General features: G+C 36.2%; 1 protein-coding gene across 1 annotated transcript; it reads right to left on the minus strand.

Moving 5' to 3' along the window:
- Nucleotides 1-282: 282 nt before the first annotated feature.
- Scm (Polycomb protein Scm) lies at nt 283-17,657 on the minus strand. Its single transcript, XM_089637462.1, has 5 exons — nt 16,423-17,657; nt 13,158-13,428; nt 11,920-12,129; nt 5,987-6,271; nt 283-3,976 (listed from the first exon to the last, which is right to left on the minus strand). The coding sequence occupies exons 1-5, from the start codon at nt 17,487-17,489 to the stop codon at nt 3,842-3,844; spliced, it is 1,968 nt and encodes a 655-aa protein (XP_089493588.1). The 5' UTR covers nt 17,490-17,657; the 3' UTR covers nt 283-3,841.
- Nucleotides 17,658-19,326: the final 1,669 nt, after the last annotated feature.

A 19,326-nucleotide genomic window follows, 5' to 3' on the forward strand; every position in this document is an offset into this window, starting at 1 on the left:
CCATAAGTGACTACATTCATATTTATATAATATTTTTTCTCTCCTTTTCAGTTTTTATCCTATGTATTGTTTACATAACTAGAAAGATGGAATGCATTGCATTGTACAACCCCTCCATAAACCTGATTTTATTTGTATTTGTATGAATTATGTATGTATCAGCCAGGATTACTTACGTATGGATAGGTGAGGATACATTTTTACTACAAATCAAATCAAAGGACAAATAAAATCTAAAAATATTTAATTCATAATAATTACAATAAAATTACATTCATTGGTTGTAACTTATACATTTATGTACCTGCAAAAATAAGTTATCCTGTGGCAATATCACACTAAAGAGATTTGTGATATAACTCTAATAAATATTATTATCTGTGGTATACAATATAAAATCTTTATTAAAACATTGTCAAGGGTTAATACGATAATTCTCTTGCGTCAGTAACTACCAAACAAATAATGAGAATATAACAGTGAAATAAATCTTCTTAACACCCAACTCTTGGGTTCAAAATTATTTACTGGAAAAGAGACCAAGTACTCTAAGAAAACATAAAAATAATACAAGTTTGTCAATAGGAACAGATATTATATTCAAACCTCCTTACTTATAAACACGGTGTAAATATTACGCAGCGCGTAAGGTCGGATTAGTGGAAACACAATTTATTACCACGGCATAGGTATAGGTAAACCGGGCTTAACTATACCACCGCTGAACCGGAACGTAAGATGAATTGGGAAAAAGTATTACATAATACTTATTACTTTTCTATCTCGGGATAGGTTTACATTTAACAATATTTCATAAAATTCCTAAAGTTAATCTATTTACATGACTATATTATATTGTTGGCTTGCCGCGAAAACTCACTAAAAACAACTATGTTCCCAAAGCATTATTATTTTACAATTTCCAATATATACCTAGGTGTTTTTATTAATTTTTGAAATAATTGGTGACTTCTCACAATATTTCAAAAATAATCTAAAATCAATCAATCACAGAAAGTTGGCAAGTGAATTTTCGCGGCAAACCGAAGTTATATTATACAGTATAAGAGTTTAGAATTATTTGCCTCCCATTCACAGCAATCTCAGTCTATAAACAATTATTTTATGTGCGGAAAGATTTTTTTATTCCACTGGCTCATTTCTACAATCTTTTAACTCATGTTAATTGAAGATATATATATTTTAATCAGTACAAAATATATTCTACCCGATTTGAAAGCAGTGGAGGCGGTCACTGTCCATCAAAGGGTAATTAGAAAATGACGACACGCAGATTGTAAGTTTTTTGCAATTGATATCAGAAAAAGATGGAATGAATCAAATAAATTAATCAAGGCAAAGCGCAGCGAAGTAATGCAAATGTGTTTTTAGTTTGAAAATTTAATCGCTTAGAAATATTATGATGCTTTTATTAAATACTGCGAGTAGAACAAACACATCTTGGCCTTTTTAAACAATCGAACATTTTTTCAAGTCTTTTTATAAGCCCAGAAAAAAATAAACTTACATACCCGTTTTCGGATATGGTTTTATTGTATAATCTGGAAAATTAAGTTGTTTAAAAAAACATTTTCATATTTGTGCCTGAATATCACAAAATAAAATAAAATATACCTTTTGGCTATTTTTTTTTGCAAAAATCTCGAAACAGATGGATGGTGTCAAGCAGAAATTTCAACGTTATCGCCATCTACATAAGGACAGCGTGATTTCACCAGATTCCAAATGAACCGCGGCCGCGGTGTATCGCCTTAAATGCGGTGATACATAATATTATCAATCAACTCTGAATATTATGCAGAATCACAACAATTAATCAAAAGGCGAATTAATATAGAAAAAAAAAATGCAATTACAAATATTAACTTTAGATAAGGTCAAATGGTTCAGTTATCCTTACATATTCGGCAGCCTTTATATTACAAAACATTTGCAAAAAGTTTCTTAAAATTCAAGTACATATTTACATATCCAAATGTATTACCGAATCAATAAATGAATCTATTACACTATTATAACATTATAATAGAATTTAAAGAGAAAATTTACTTGTACTTTGTAAATTCATTGCTTGATTTTTTATGCAGGTATCAAAATGTCAGTAAAAATATTTTAAATTATTGTGTGTTGCGTTTTATTCTTTATTCTTAGAATCTAATTAATTAATTAAATGCACACCATGATTAAATATTGTACTTTTGAGAGAAGCGTTGCCATAAGTTCTGTGATGTTTAGTAGTAACTATGTATTAAGATGATCTGGGTGTTGTTTTTTTAATGCAAACAGTTGTATAGGCTTACCGCTTATGGCTCAACTGTAAGCTCTCTCTCTTTTTCATAAACGAGACGTGTAAAAGAAAGAGAAAATACAGCCGATCTCTCAACAGCGGGAACATACTGTCAACTTTACACTAGCCACAGTTTAACCACTATAATATATAATATTTTATGTAATAATACTTAAATGTAAACCTATCTTTATCTTTTTTATGTTTGGTATCCAAAAGAAAGTTATATTTTTCAGTTCAACTGATAATCACATAACAAATGAATGCACATAATACAATAAATAAATGGAAATAAAAGTAAAAATACCTACACAAGATTACATACATCATTTTATAAATACAATAATATAAATGAGTGATGTGTTTACAGAAATACAGATTGTAAAATCTATCTCCACTAATAACATGCTTACAAGTAACATTTTCACATTATTTGCATAATCTTTACTATTTACACATAGTCTGATAACGATTGTTAAAAGTCAAATAAATGTTTCATCCCAGGCCAGCGCATCTTCTAATCCTCCAAGTATTTAAAAAAATTTCATACAAGGTAGAGATTCAAATAAGGGATTAATTAATTAAGGGGTCACTTGAGAGGGTTAATTCGGTTTATGCCAAATTTTAAGAAAAAATCTTGTTTTTTACAAATTTTAATATTGTACAAGTAATACAAAAAACAAATTATATGAGAAGTTTTTCATATTTTACTAATAAATCTTTTATACCATAACATTTTAATATTAATTTGTGGACATAATAATTTAGGTATTTAATCAGACATCGGAAAGGTTGTTAAATAATAAAACAAAGGTATAAAATGAAGGACAAAACCATTCAATATCAAATATTGCAAACAAATTGAGAATTGATTCAAAGTGATAAAAATTTCATTCGTTTGTGTGATGATAATTTTGCAAATTCAGGCAAACCATAGATTAATATAAACAAAGGGAGATAAGACATGGAAGAGTGCGAGATACGACTAAATTGCGTGGATTAAAAAACAGCGGAGCCAATGAAAGTCAAGCGTTTGGTGTGTAGGTAGAAATAAACGCCGCTGTGTACAGATATGATTTGCAGTAGTATGGCTGTTTCATACCAATAACAGATCACTAGCAAATACAAAAGCACTGCCACGGTTTGAAAACTTCGACGGTTCTTTTTGAAAATAACAGAGGGCGCCACTTCCGTCTACAACAATCCTAAACTGTGCAGTCATTAAGAATAATACTATCCGATGGTTTATCTCCCTTGTTTCTATTATGTGTGGGGAACACAAAAGGAGAATAATAATTGCAAATACAGCTAAAATAACAATGGTAGATAAACAGGGAATTGAACAGAAATATTTACAAGATTTGACGCTAGAAACAAGCTGGAAATAAGAATATAGATAAATCACACGTACGTATGGCATTTCTAAATAAAATGCTATTAACAGCCCAGATTTAAAAAAAAAATTTTTTTTACAAAATATAAAAATATGTCTGTAACTTTCTGTACAGCCTTAACTAGTGGATATGGGGCGGCTCATGTGCAGTACTGGCGCCGGCATTTTATCTTGGTCACCAGGTTGCAGATCTTCAGCGCCGGACCCAACTTCAGGCCCATGTACTTCATCATCATGTCCGAGTTGAGCAGCAGGAGCGCCTTTCCGTCTATCTCCTGCAACCAAATAAGCAAGCCATATTAGATTTGTCCGCACAATGCACATTCCCATAGAATAAAGAATAACACAATAAGTTACTTCCAGATAAATTTGAATGGAAACAAATGTTCCATTTAGCCCAATGGCCCAGCTCTCCGTCTCACATACACTCGCCTGACATCGTAAATCTCCATAACATAGGTAATTTGAGTCGCGATTAGACAAATATTTTAACGACGAAACACACCCACAAGGCACTTTTTGTGTTATTCTTTATTCCATGCACATTCCCAAAGACCAAATAAATAATTAAGTTTTTTTTAATAGGGATAACTTATTGAAGCTTATAAACCTTATGGTAATATTTTATCATTGACAAAGGTTTATTTATTTATTAACGGCAATAACCATTAGGGGAATATGATAAAATAGAATATGAGAAAAAAGCTATCTAAAACGGCTAAACCTACCTTTCGTATGCCATTCCCAGACTTATCAAATAATGGACTATTGTTTTTCACTCTACTGATTGTTGAGCTAAAAAATTGGCCCTTACCTCTGAATTCATTTTGTACCAAAATTTTTAAATCTACAGTGATGTACTAAATCTAATATAACTTTTAAACCATATGTTTAAACATAATTTATTTTATACTTATATAAAAATATATATTTTGAGATTTAAAAAAATATGATAAAATGAATAATTGTGGGTATAAAAAAACTTTTAGAAAAAATGTTTTTTTCAGATTTTTTTTTGATTTATGTAGAAAAGTTGAACATTGGTCAATCTTATTGGCATATTTTTTTATAAACATAATATGAGTATTCAAAAATTAATTTGATCTGATAATCCTCGAAGCATCCACCAAGCCTTTTTCGTGCAAGGTTAACGAGTCCAGAACCATTCGCCATTTTGAAAAATCACTATGACACCGATTGCTGCCAAAACTTCATTCGTAATTATTAAGGAAAAATTTTACCCACGTATTTATTTATTTAAATACAAACGGCACAACATGTGCCATTAACATAAATATAAAGTATCCAGCATAAAGTTTAAAGTATAATATACGGTATAAAGTGTAAAGGTTAAGTTAAGTTAAGTATAAAGTATAATTTACGGTGTAAAGAGTAAGATTAAATATAAAGTTAAGTTAATTATAAAGAATAAATTCTAAAAAACAAGTACAAAAGGTAATAATAAAATATATATGTATTGTTAATAATGACTTTATGATGAATTATTTGTCAACTATGCCAAACATAAATGATTATCAATTATCAAAGTAACAATAATGTATGCTTAATTACTTATCTTATTATTGTCATTACAATGAAATGAATGCTTCAATATCTATAGATCAACTGGCATTTAAAAGTTGAAATCCAACATACTTCAGACCGGCCGAACCGGCGTGGTTAGAGTTTAAGATGTAGCGATACACCCCCGTAAAGAAAGACAAACATTCCTCGATAACGAATAACCTAATATTTATTTATTTACTAACAGACCATGTCCAACTACAACACATTACATATTACAAAAAGTTAATACAAGGAGAAATGTTACAATACAGGATAATTAAAAAAGTAGGGCACAAAAACAATAAAGATAATGTCAAGTCAAGACAGGAACAAGGTTTTGACAGAGTTCACGACTTCTTACGCTTCTATTCTATTAAGGCTTACACCAAAAAATTCAAGGTCCTGACTTGAGTTGACAAGTCTGGACATTCTGGACATTGGTGAATATTTTATGGAGTGGTGATTTAATAAATAAAATAATATTTAATAAGTTCTTACTATGTACAGGTTTATCAATCTCAGTTGACTTCATTGCAGTACTCACACACGTGCATAACTTACATACTGCGTGTTTTTTTTAGACTTTAATAATAAATACTAAAAAAAACAATGATTATTTCCCGATTCAGAGTTCGAAGCCAAAACGTGTAGAAGCCGGTTATAAAAAATATAAAAAGGGATATGCTGGGCATTATATTATATAAGTATGGAATACTTACATGTTTCCTAAATAAATCCGCATGCACTGCCAAGCCAGGATCGGAAGCCGCTATGAACCCAATGACGTCCTCAATGGACCAGTCCTGCGGGTGGTGGGAGGGTTTGAGAGCAAAAACAGGCGGGGGTGCCTGCAGCAACACCACAGGAGGCGGGGCGGGCGCAGGAGGCGGGGAGGGAGTCGGAGGGGCGGAGCAGGGAGTGGTGGAGGTGGCTGGCTCGGGGGACACCCGGTTCACCTTAGCTGGGGTGGCAGCCGCTGTGGGACTCTCCGTGCGCTGGGTGTCCTGGAATATAAGACATTACATTACATGACATAGCTCTGATAAGCACTCAATGTGTTTTATTTTTATTTTTGTGTATTGGGGAAACAAACAGATTTTTACAATTTTATATATATTAATAATTACATGTTGCATCAACCAGTGAAGTTGAAGTTTCCACATATACAGAAAAAACATAAATAAACGGAAAAACATAAAACACCTTAGTGAAAACAACTGAGATATCTTATGCTCCGTATACATATGCCAGCTGAACTGTCTGCGAGCCGCTGTTCCACATACTGGGATGTCTTTTTTAGCGCCGAGGAACTGAATCTTAACCGGTTTCGGCGAATAGCTTTCCTGTCGGTCTTTTGACAACCACAAAGGAGTTTGCATCTCGTATTGGGACGGCATTGATTGTGGTTCGCTGTGTTGTTTTGTGCTCTCGTGCCACCAGAGCCGATCCAGGCGTCTATTTTGTGGGCTCTTTATATAATTTAAGTTTAATGGTTAGAAGAAAATATAATAAAACCAAATGTTTATATACATAAGGACCACATTACATTATAATTTGATGTTAAAGCCAAATATTTATTCTGGGTTCCCATGCATTTTAGTTTAAATTTTTATTTGATATCAATTTTTATTTAATTTATAAAATAATCTTTAAACAAAATTCAATGTTCCTATCAGAGATGTGCTTTATTTCAAATAAATCCATTTCAAATGGAAATGCAAAATGCAAAATGGGTATTTTCCATTTTGCATTTTAAATGCTTTTCTAAAAACCATTTTGTATTTTGCATTTTAAATGCTTTTCTCAATGCATTTTCCATTTTAAATGCTTTTTCGCAACATTCTTCCTACTATCTCCACTCATCTTTTTTTCATAAGCCCCAAATATCAGTCGGTCGTCAACCTCGCTATGAGAGATAATTTACATTTGTCAAGTTGCTCCCTGGTAGGAGCTCTGGCAATTGAGTGATACCATTACAAAAAATACTGATTCAAAAACTAAACATGGGGCCATGACTCTGTAATATTAAATGTTAGATAGCAGTTTCTATGTTTTTACGTTGGCAACATTAGTCCCGCGCAATTTTTTGTGGTTTCATAATCTGTAGTGGTGTTTTTGGATTTACCATCATGTAATATGTTTGTTCTACATTGATGTTCATTATTAAATGACAAAATTGTTTAAAAATTCTATAATTATTTTGATTGTTTGACCTGAGAAACCATTTTGCATTTTCAATGCATTTTGAAAATAGGTATTTTGCATTTTGCATTTGAAATGCTTTTCTAAAAACCATTTTGCATTTTCAAATGGAAAAGTTTTGACCCATTTCCATTTTGCATTTCAAATGGTTTTGGATACCCATTTTGCACATCTCTGGTTCCTATGCAACTACATTTATTTAGTGAATTTGTGTGCTTTAAATTAAATAATTAAAAATAATAGTATCCATATAGTACAAACGTCTGTCGTAGTAGTCGTCAGAGTAGTAGATACTCTCAGTATTGCCCTGGTGTAAGATAACACAAATAGAAATAACACAAATTAGCCAAATAAAATTTAATTGCGCACGTCGGGATACAGGTACTGTACTGTAGTGCTGACCCTGCACAGATCGCAAGTGCGTCCCACTGTTGAAGTTGGCATCCACCTCTGGTCTGGAGCCCTAAAATAATTTTCACAAATAAACCCTTGACTCTGTGCAGAAACGGACGGTCCGTTTTATAGATTCCCCTATCTTAACTAACCATCACGCCGTTTCGATGCAGATATGATAGACCGCCACAAACTTCTACCTTGGCACACACTCCTTGCTTCAATCACATTCATATCTCAAGTCATACATACTACTTTGATACTATCATTACGATTACATCAGCCTTACATCCTTTCCAGATCTGCACATTTATCACAGTTATACATGGATTTACAACACGTACACCTCAGGGATCTCATTTCTAGAGCATTCATTCTACTTGCATCATTCCTCTGCCAGTTTCATGCGTCACTGCCGTACATCCGGGTTGGTATCAGCACTCAACTCAACAGACGGATTAGTCGTTGGATCACGGACGGCAGATGGGAATGCTATCCTTATCCTACCGGTATTTCAATGGAAGATGCCCCGTGGTCTTAGCGGCACCGGTGCACGTCGGGAAAAACAACATATGTACATAGTTGACAATCTCTCATATGAGAACTTCGTTCTTGTATTCAACGGCTCGACTATGGAATGATTTGCCAGCCTCTATATTTCCTCTCTTCTACACCACTGGTCTCTTCAAGACCCAGGTTCATTCCTTCTTTTATTCCAAAAGACTCTTCACACAGCATCCCCAAAGATGACAAAATATTGGAGGGAAATATTTGCCACGGAGTCTCCTAATTGTGCATGAAATGCATTGATATATTGCACAGCATCCGCGTACAACACGTGTCGTGTCAATTCTTCAACCATATTAAAAAATATGCAAATATAGACATGGAGCTAAAACAGGCGCAATAGCTAACGACGATCTGGGGGGAATTATTAAATTTTGGTACGTAATTTTTGTTTTATGCATTCATGATTTTACATGAATATAAAAAAATTAAACAAAATGGAAAATTATATCGTTGCCCAAAATAAACTCCCTTACAACTTCAAAATCCCCCAAATCTGGGGACTTCTCCCCAGACATACCATAACTGACTGTCAGTGATGGCAGGCCAAAAAAAATTTCCTTGAATTTCGAAACAAAATTTCCCTAGATTATTGGGTATACAGAATCCTATTTGAAAGATTCCTCCTTTATACATTAACTATTAACTCCACACTGGAGGCCCAGAAGAAATTAATTTCCCTCGGGGCCTATGTCATCTTTGGGGATGCTGTATAGAGGGGCTTTTTTAGAAGAGGAAGAAGTGAATAAGGGTCTTGAAGAGACACATGAGACTCTAGATAGAATAAAGGCTAGAAATAGACGAGAGCAACGCGCGCACACTCGCTTCCAGCCTGCGGACGTGAAATGTATCAGCAAGTGTGTACAGCACTACTGCAGCCACCTGCCGGTTTGTTGCGTTCCCATGGATCATGGTTTCATGAAAAAAAAAAGACGTCCCAATATGAAAACCGTCGGCGCGAAGGCAGTTCGGCTCGCCATAAGTATACCCACCATTACACACCTTCATGAAAATAACTGAGATATAGAAGTGTTAGGTTAGGTTAGGTTTATGTTAGGTCAATTTGGCTATACTTTGGTTCCACAAACACAAAGGCGGTTCCTTGGTATGTGCATTTGTGCATTCAACTGCTTGTCTTCAGTCTTCACATAACAACATACAACGACACCTGTTCCCCAGTCATCGATATATGAAAGTACACTCCAGTCATAATTCCCGCCAGGCCATTATTTGAGCTATCTTCTAGTACAAGACTCCTGCGCAAACGCCAACAGGTCGTGCATATTCCGATATGTACAAAACCATGTTTTACCATACAACTGAGATAGCATCGGGCGGTATCGAGACAACTCGATCTAGCCAAAACGGTAACAAGAGCGAGACACATTACGCTCTTAACGTCAAATCACGTGTTAGAGCAGTGCAGATATACAACTCATCCCGTGCATTATCGACGCATGCGCGAAGCGCCTTGACAGCAAGTAAATTTTGCACCTTTGATCAGGCGTAATCCAATGTTTCTGGAGTGCTACGACATTCACACATTGGAACTTGTGCATGGTGAATTTAAATAATTTCGCTATATTTTCTACAATGAATTGCATGCCCTTTACTCTGGAGATGATTTTGGGAACGCTGACGTAGCAGTATTATTTAAACAAAAAGCAGTTAAAAACCCGCTCCGCGTGTGTTTTGCTACTAAGCCCTGCGGGCGGCACTTAGGCTTCGCCCAGTTTAAGTGATACTAACAGTTACATTTAATTGGTAGATATTAGGTCATTCGCAGAGTATATATTGTTAAAACACAGAACAGGAAGGCGTTAATGAATAAAAACATGTTCAATTTAGGCATAATAAGAATGACAGTTGTTTGAATAAATGAAATTGTACATATTTGCTATGGATTCTTTCAAATTAAACACTATTATTCACTACATGTATCTAATAGAATCTGCTCTCATAGGAGACCTGCAGTGCTTAAATATGTGTTACAACCATCAATGTCTATAAGGTAAATCAATATCGTATAGTTTGTCATAACAATTAAAGATAGTTATAACAAAGTTGATTGAAATAAAAGATTATTACATATTGATTAATTGTACCCGTGTTTATGAATAAAAGGAGCGTAATTGTGCATTGAGATTAGCAGTCGGTTTAATTAAAAGGTGTTAATTTTACTCCAACTGCTATCAACTGTTACTGTATCTAATAAAGTTAAAAGTTATAACAAAGTAGACTGAAATAATAGATTATAATGTTGACATTTTATTGCGTACATATGCATTTATAAAACAAAAATAGATAAAATAATGTAATCTTACTAAACGCTTGTTAATGGTCAAGTAATTTTGCACAACGAACGATATTATTAATTGTTAGCTGCATATTTAAATATTGGCGCCACAGTAATTTGGTTTGATCTTATTCCGCCAGAGGTGCGCTCTGTCGGCCAACAGGGAAACTACTCCAGCTGCCGTGCGTATCGGCCGGTAAAGGAGGGATTAACTAGACCTGGTGGACACCCGGGAAGAGCCAGCCCCCAGTCCCAACTGCCAACAGCTGGGATTTTGAACTGCGCAATGCGCTATGTAACCTTACTGAATATTGGATGTTATTATTGTCACAGACTGTGAAGACAATATTATATTTCATCATAATCATTTACTTAGCGTTTTATTATTGCTAACAGTATATTTACAGCTAACTGACACCACGGTGCTCCATAGCGGTGCCGGTACCTACCGCAATTTGCTTCTAACAGGCTACGTATATTTTTTAATTTTCAAGGAACCTCAGAATATTTTTTTTTTTTTTTTTCTTTATTCAATGAAATTATTTGTTACATGCATTGAGGAATTTTTCGACCACCATGCTATCGAAAAATTGCACATGCCCGTGTTATGGTGGTGTGATTCTTTACAAACTTCAAATATTTAACACGTGAATAATTTTTATTGTAATGTAATTAATCCAATGGATTATTATTTTCTAAAACATATTTTCTTCAATATTATTCAAAAATTATATGAGCAGAAACGATGTTTTTGAAGAAATGTCGTATTAATGAGTCGATTCCAAAAAATAGTACATTTTCTAATGCACAACGGCAAAAAACCTTACGGTCGGTTTAAAGAGGTCGTTTTTTGCCTGCAGTTCCCCGATTTAATTTTTTTGCGCGAAGGCTATGCAGAATTTACCTGAAAAATAGGATTTGAATTCGACCAATCAGAGGGCCGAAAACGCCCAGACGATAGCGTAATAATACTATGAATTACAGGAGGTACCCTCATTAATTCATTTGCTCCACCTACGGTATATTTTAAAAGTGAAATGCACTGCTGGCAATTTCAGTCTAGGGCCACATCAGTCCACAAAGGGCCTTCTTCCCACCAAGGCGGGACATTAGCAACATAATGAAGTTAGATTTCTAAGTAATTAAAGTTTATTTTTATGTTTAATCACAGCATTATAAAAAACTCCTTCTCACCTCAGTGTGTCTTTTGATTGTGGTCGGTCTCTGAGGTGTTGAAGAGTTGCACTTGGTGCAGGGTCCACTGACAGGCTCCACGGCAAATAGGCCCGGACAGAATCCCAGACAGGAGCTGAGCGCCTCGATCCACGGAATCAGACCCTCGGTCCCGTCCAAGTTGTCGATGGCTGGGATTTTCACAGTGTACGTTTTGCCATTCACTACGAGCTGGAAATTCAAAATACATAATATGTATATAATGTTACTTCAAATAATCTCCGCTAGGAAGAGAGGTGATATGGTGTAATTGAAAGTATAACCATCTAGCAAGGGTTCAAGTCGGCATCAAGTCTTTTCAATGTGTTTTTTAATTACATTCAAATCATACGAGCAGCCAAATTCTTTGTGAATGTATTAAATTCTAATATTTTAAGTTATAAATTGCAAAATAATTGAAATCTGCATAACCCATATTTTCCATAACAGTAGACCTCGCATCCAAACACTATTTATTATTTAGTATTTTTCTAATGTTCTCTATATAAAAACCAAAATTTCCACTGAAATCATAAGATTTGTAAGTAAGTACTTAAACTCCTACCTACTATATTATAAACCCTATATTTTTCATTTCAAATAAGGAATTATACAATTTGTCCAAAGAAATGTCATTATCTGAATAGCAATTCTTTTTTCAAACTTTTTTCAGCTACCATAATATTGAAAAAAATGCAAACAAGAAAATTGTTCAGACTAAACAAAACAATTTCATATTTGAAAAAATAATTATTACTGTACCATAAAAATGGCCACCATCTTGAAACGGAAACTGAATGTAGAAACAAATATACAGACAGATGAAATGTAAAACGATTAGAGTTAAAACAGGACTTCGCTACGCTCAGACAATTAGTAAATTTTCTATTGATTTCAGAATGATTTGAATAGTCAGGTACTTTCTGACGATCCTCCTACCCATCTCCTTACCTTCCTCACTACCTTCAGCCTCACAACATATCCCAAATCGGGGATGTCATAGTCCCACTGGCTTCAGCCGTGATGGAGTTGGGACCCGGGCAGTATTCACTTTTCACAAAATCTTTGTTTACCATTACACCACGAAATCTGTTTGTCATCATCATCAGCACGGTGCTACATCCCAGGGTGGGATTTGACTTCCTCAACCAATGTTCTCCACTGATATTAATTAGTTAGGTTAGGTGAGGATTAAAAAATGAGATCATGTAGCGTCTGACCTGCGTATCGAACCCGTCCATATTGACCAGCCGGGCCACGACGGCAGGCACATCGAGAGACGCGGCCAGCACGTCTCTCAGCAGCCTGCGGGCGGCCCCCAGCGGCTGCGGGCCGCACACGCCGGCCGGGGGAAGCGTGGTGACGCGCAAGAAGGGTCCAGGCACACAGGTGGGCCGCAGAGAGATCCGCACGCCTCCCAGCGGGTTGCCCAGCCCCGGGGTGGGGCTATCCGCCTCAGGTAATGCAGCCACCGAAGCTCGAACCTTGAACCTGCCGGGTTAAATTAATTAGGATAGGAATTACGAAGAGAGATTGATTAACCATATTTAGGTCTCATCGTTCTAGACCTTGAGCTTAATTAAAAAAACCAACAAATTTGGGATAAACAATGAAAAAAGCGGATTCATTGGCTTTAAACCACATTAAGCAATTTATATGTTTCGTATTAATATTCGGAGTTATGATTTTTCGAATGCCAAAGCCGATTGCCCGGAAAACTACATCGCTCAAGGCATTTATTTTGTAAATACTTAATCGCTCCAGTGGATAAGAAGCTCGACAATCTGAGCAGGGTAACCCCTGCTATTCTTAATTAAAAAGTCGCAATTTAGGTGGCTTGATGACGTATTAAGAATATACCGGTTGGATTCAAGGAAAGAGATATCTAGTAGACTACCCCAGAAAATGTCGGCAGAAGCAACTCCAGAGTCCAGTCTCTAACAACAAAAGTGTATTGTGTAGATTGCTAATTCAATAGTGGTTAGCTACTTTTGCAGGGGTGCGTCTGCCTAGTAGATCGGAAGAGGCCGGTTACACAATGGGAGGGATGAATTCATACATCACTCTGGATCCCCATATTCCTAGCCACTCCTCATGCCTTTTTCCTTCCCAGAACTTCCTCTGCTTCTTTTACTTAAAAAGACCCTCCAAGTAGCATCCCCAAATATTTAGATCCTGAGGGAAATTATTTAGGGCCTCCTTTGTGAGTTAACCCTTTCAGCCCCAGTGTTAATTCAAATTAACAAAAGTTTTGTGATTTTTTTTACCATAACGGCAGCGATTTTGAAAAGTCATGTTTTTGTTTTCTTATAGCTTGTAATCTTTTCTGTCGTGTCTATTTTTTCCGCTCGGTTGAAATCCTTATTCCCGCCACAAAAATGAATTTTTAAAGGTTATTATCCTAGATTATTTTAGTGATTTGTTTTTGGGGTATTATGCCGTGTTGCGCTACCTCCTTCTTTAGCCAACGTTTCGGACAGCATTGCAGTTTCCATCATCATCATAATTTAATTTTTCAAAAATTTCTTCAAAAATTAAATTACACATATGCCCTGATGATGGACACTGCAATGCTGTCCGAAACGTTGGCTAAAGAAGGAGGCAGCGCAACACGGCATAGTACCCCAAAAACAAATCACTATAATACTTTTGGCCGTGAAAATCTTAAATCATACCTCCTAGATTATTTCTGAATGAATTTTAATTAAAATGTTATTTGTTTCAAACCTTAGAGATTATCACTACATTGTAAATGTGCATTTTGGATATGAAACAGTTATTTGTATTACTTTTGTGTTATGTTTAATTTACCTTACTATTTAAAAAAATACCCTCTGATGTCCAATGTTAAGCTTCACCCGAGATTTGGATTCCAAATTATGATTACAAACAACACTAGATCTCATCTAAAATTTAAATAGATATTGTTATACTGTTATTATACGGTTTGTACCACTATTAATATAAGGTTCTGATATTCATTTAAATGATTCTCAGAGATATTATTATTATTAATTTATTTTTAACCGATTACAAAGATTACGGATATGTGATTATTAACCAAGCGCTGAGATGTCAGAGGGAGATAAATCTAAAACATGGGCTTTTATACAACTGTAACTTATCTGTCTCGCTCTACACTGACAATTGACTTTATTTTCCCACAGATATAATCAAAGCTGCATAGCTCATAATGAAAATTAGTCAATTCCAAGAAATTCCAACAAAACAGCCGTACTATTTTCATGAAGCGAGAAGAGTTTTTTTCTGGTTTATGGATAAGATGAATTGAGACAGTAAAATTTTCCAGTCAAATAAAACTTATTATTAGTAATTTGAAAAAAATAAAAAAATCTATTGAAGAGACCACTTCAAGAAGCATATATTTAAGTTATGTATTTTTTTAAATAAATTATTTTAATGCTACACCAGATAAGAAACCCACTGGCTGTATCAACGGTGTTCTAGTTAATGAACGCACTAAGCAACTCTTTTCCTAAAATAACACAATTGATTAAATATCTTAATAGCCACTATCACACCATCTTCAAAATTGATTAGTGGGATCAATAAATGTTCTAATCTTTCCGTGAATAAGAAGAATAGCTTTAGTATTCTCAAATTATGTACAAGTAAACAAATTCTCAAATCAAACAATGTTGTGATAGTCCATAATGTAAACAAAATGATCTTTGCACGTAAACAATAGGCATAGAAATCCATTGTTTTGATTGCAATCACTTATAATAATAAACAAAACAAATAATGACTGTAAACATACAGGAAGACAGAAGACAGTAAAAGTAAGAAAACTTTTAGGGGGCCCAAGTATGCAGCGAATTAACATTTGTGCAACTTACAATCCATACACTTTCTATGAAAATATCTTTAGGAACATACTTCAAGGAACACTCCACGCTATCCCAAGCTCCCCATGCAATGCCGATCTGCGCTTTCCTGATGGGCATGGGACGTGTGAAAGTTGAAGGAGATGGCCGTCAATCCCACAATGCGTGTGACCAGTGTACGGATGATTTGATATTTGCTTGTGCAAGTAGGACTCTTCACTTTCAGAATCACAAGACAATGCCGAATATCAATGCTGCCAATAAGTCAACGAATTTGGATCCTTACAAGGCATTGGCAAAATAAGTAATATCATGATTGAATAATTATATCTCCAAAGAAACACTGAAGTAATTCAATAAATTAACCATCACAACATTTCTCTGTGTGTTTGGGTGGAACACCACACAACTGTATTCGCGCACACTCCTTTGCTCCACTTAAATAAATACATTTTCTCACAGACTATTCTGTTATACCAACTCTTGACATGACCAGACTCAAGAATATGATTTCCACAATTGCAAAAAGCAGAATGCTATTATTTACACGGAAATTTTGGTTTGTAGGTGTGGACTACCACTAGTTGTTATAATAAATAGTGTAAGAGAAAAAAATGAACAATAAAATGTTTATTACCGGTTAGTTCCTGCCACAGTTTTCTGTCCCGGTGGCTGCATGGGGTGACCCGAGCGAGCACACCAGCCCACGGGGAATATATCCCGGGAGTCAAATCTGCACCAATAGTCAAACGCACCTCTCCAACCATCAAATGTCACATGAATCTGATCTTGTTTCACTGCTCCCACAGTTGCTGTACAAATCAGCTGAGGGTTCTTCTTATCTACAGCCTCTAACTTCTGGCCCACCACAAACACATTACCATCAGGAGTGGGAGGCTCCTTCTGGAACACTTTAGACGGAGCCATCTCCGCACCGTTCAGAGTCTTCAACAAAAACATTGGCCAACTGCTGGCATTCATTCTGAAGCCTAGAGGAGGTTGCAACATTCCACCGTTCTTCTCACAGTGACCAATCGTATGAATGTCATTTGAATCAACAAGTCTCCAAAAATCGTTCTTGTTGTCACTGCCGTCGAGACGTAACCTTAAACGTGGTCCCAGCACTCCAACTACAGTAGCGATACAGGTTGACGTCAAGTTTCTAGGATCTAATGCCTCCAGTTTCATCTGAATCTTGAAGTCATTGTGCGGGGGAAGAGGCGCTTGCTTGAAGCACTCCTGCGGCGCCGGTATGCTGTTGGTCTCCCGCAGATACTCCGACCAGTCGAAGATCTGATAAGTCTCGTATTGAAACGGGCCAGCAGGGGACGCGGCGCTGCCGGGATGATCGGCTCCGGTGGGTGCGATGACAGATAGAGGCGAATGCGCCGCTTTGTCATTTTTCTTCTGATACTTGTTGAGACAGTAGGTGGAACAGATATCTTTACTGTTTGAAGGAGCGTTTCCTCGGATAACATTATCACAAACCATACAAGCTCCTTTGCTGTAGGCCTTCCTAAATTCTGACAGGCATGTCTCTGAACAGAATTCTTTCTTTCCGTTCGGTTGGGGAAGTACGAATTTTAGCGGTGTTTTACTTTCCGCACACCAAGTGCAAATGACTACCTTCTTGGGAGGCCTGCCGGGGCCCCGAACCTTACCGGAGCCGATTGACGTTGCGGTGACGCCACCAGGAGACGACATCCTAGGAGGCGGTTAAAACGGGATAATTTACGGTTTCACATCAGCTTTTTCAGGCTAAAAACGTACAACTCAATGAATAGCATTCACAAAATAATTCCGCAAACTTAAATATGACAGTACGGCGACATCACTTTTTCTGTTTGCGAAAACTTGGACGCCATGTTTGAAAATTTTGCTTACATTCATACATCTTTTTTTCTGTGGCTGTAAGTGAGTTATATCTGTGGCTACCATGAAAGAGCGGGTTTGGGGTACCTACGTGTAAATTTCAACACAAGGAAAAGGTACGCTTAAACCACGGTGTTTAATTTACGTTTACGCAATATACTTGCGTGCTATAAAGATTTACTAAATTTAATAGAGAAAAAAGTATTGATGGAATCGGATCGATGAGGTCGATTGATTTCCCTTTTGAATCTCTCCTCACCGACGCAAAATATGTCTACATCGCAAGAAATTGTGTTCAGGAGCAATATCCCCACAAGCCGGACCAAGCCGGACCGACTTAGATGGAACAATCTAAGATGACGCTGTCTTAGATAGTCGTAGGGAACACGTGCCTTCCAAAATATTTTAATTCTCAAAAAAGCCTCGCAGCAGTCTAAAAAAGTGGGTAAATAAATACCCCTCTTTTTTTAAGCTGCAAGGAGTGGAATCTGAGTATGCCCAGAAAAAAGTTTGTTGGATAAAGTCGCAGATTGTAGCCGCGCTCTTGTAAACTTATCTGACTTCTGGCTTCTGACCCTCTCCAACATAAAGGAGCGTCCCCCATCGTCAGGACTCCAAATAGCCGAGCCACTCTCCAACCTACTGCTGACTAAGAAAACGTGATTTTTATGCACTTCAGAGGAACGATAGCGTGGCCTTTTTAGTAGACCTTTTTAAGATATACATTTCCGAATTACATTGTTTTGATGTATCTTATATGGTTTAACCAGCGTTAGCAACGCAAGCGCCCGATAATATATTTTTTACGATTTGATTACAAAACATCGACATTTCTCTATTTTTTGTAAATATAATATGCATGTATTATATGCATAAACCTTCGTAATAGTGAAAACTCTATCAAAATCCGTTGCGTAGTTTAGAAGAACTGAGCGCACAAACAGACAGACGCGGATAGCGACTTTACTTTATACTATTTAGAAATGTTTCACTAGGTATATACATAATCAAATCATAATTTACATGCATGGGCGTTGGCAGCTGTTGGGCGCAGCTGCCCCCCCCCCTAGACAAAAGGAAAACAAAAAATACGCTTATTACTGGTGCCAAACTATTTTTTTATAGTAAATATGGCAAGTTTTAGTGCCAGATACAGACGCAACGCATCGTCTCGGTCAGGGTGGGACTTCCGTCTAAGCCTGAGGCCCCAGCCTGCCTCAGCCTAGGTCCACAAGCTCGGGGTAGGGGCCCCAGCCATAAACCGATTTTTATTTTATTTTTTAACAACTCTACACAAGAGGCCCGGCGGGAAATAAATTCCTTAAGGCATGATATGTCATCTTTGGGGATGCTATGAAAATAGTTCACATCGAGGACACAGAAATCTACAAATAATATAATTTTCCATAGGGCCCCAATGTCGGAGCGGGCCTAGGCTAGGTGCCAAAATGATACAGATTTAGGACACAGGACTCGTTGTTGCTTGCGCAATAATGAAGGACTTAGCTAGCAGTTGTTTGAACTCGCGACGCCCTGATGGGATTACGACATATTTATCCACTCGACTACTAGCCGGTTAAGAGGAAGCTACAAGCCAAAAATGGCATTAAAATCGCTTGACAAACGGAGTCTAGAAACGTTCGATTTCAAGCACAAAACTGTTTTTTAT

This window comes from Hesperophylax consimilis, chromosome 11 (genome assembly GCF_061612785.1).
Source record: "Hesperophylax consimilis isolate HC1 chromosome 11, BYU_Hcon_1.0, whole genome shotgun sequence".
Lineage (NCBI taxonomy): Eukaryota > Metazoa > Arthropoda > Insecta > Trichoptera > Limnephilidae > Hesperophylax > Hesperophylax consimilis.

What these genes read in the sequence shown, in the direction of transcription:
- Scm (XM_089637462.1), bottom strand. Translation starts at nt 17,489, where the DNA reads ATGTCGTCTCCTGGTGGCGTCACCGCAACGTCAATCGGCTCCGGTAAG. An exon ending in ACTGTGGCAGGAACTAACCG is followed by an intron (nt 13,429 to 16,422) that starts GTAATAAACATT and finishes TTAACCCGGCAG; the next exon opens with GTTCAAGGTTCGAGCTTCGG. An exon ending in CGGATTTATTTAGGAAACAT is followed by an intron (nt 3,977 to 5,986) that starts GTAAGTATTCCA and finishes ATTTGGTTGCAG; the next exon opens with GAGATAGACGGAAAGGCGCT.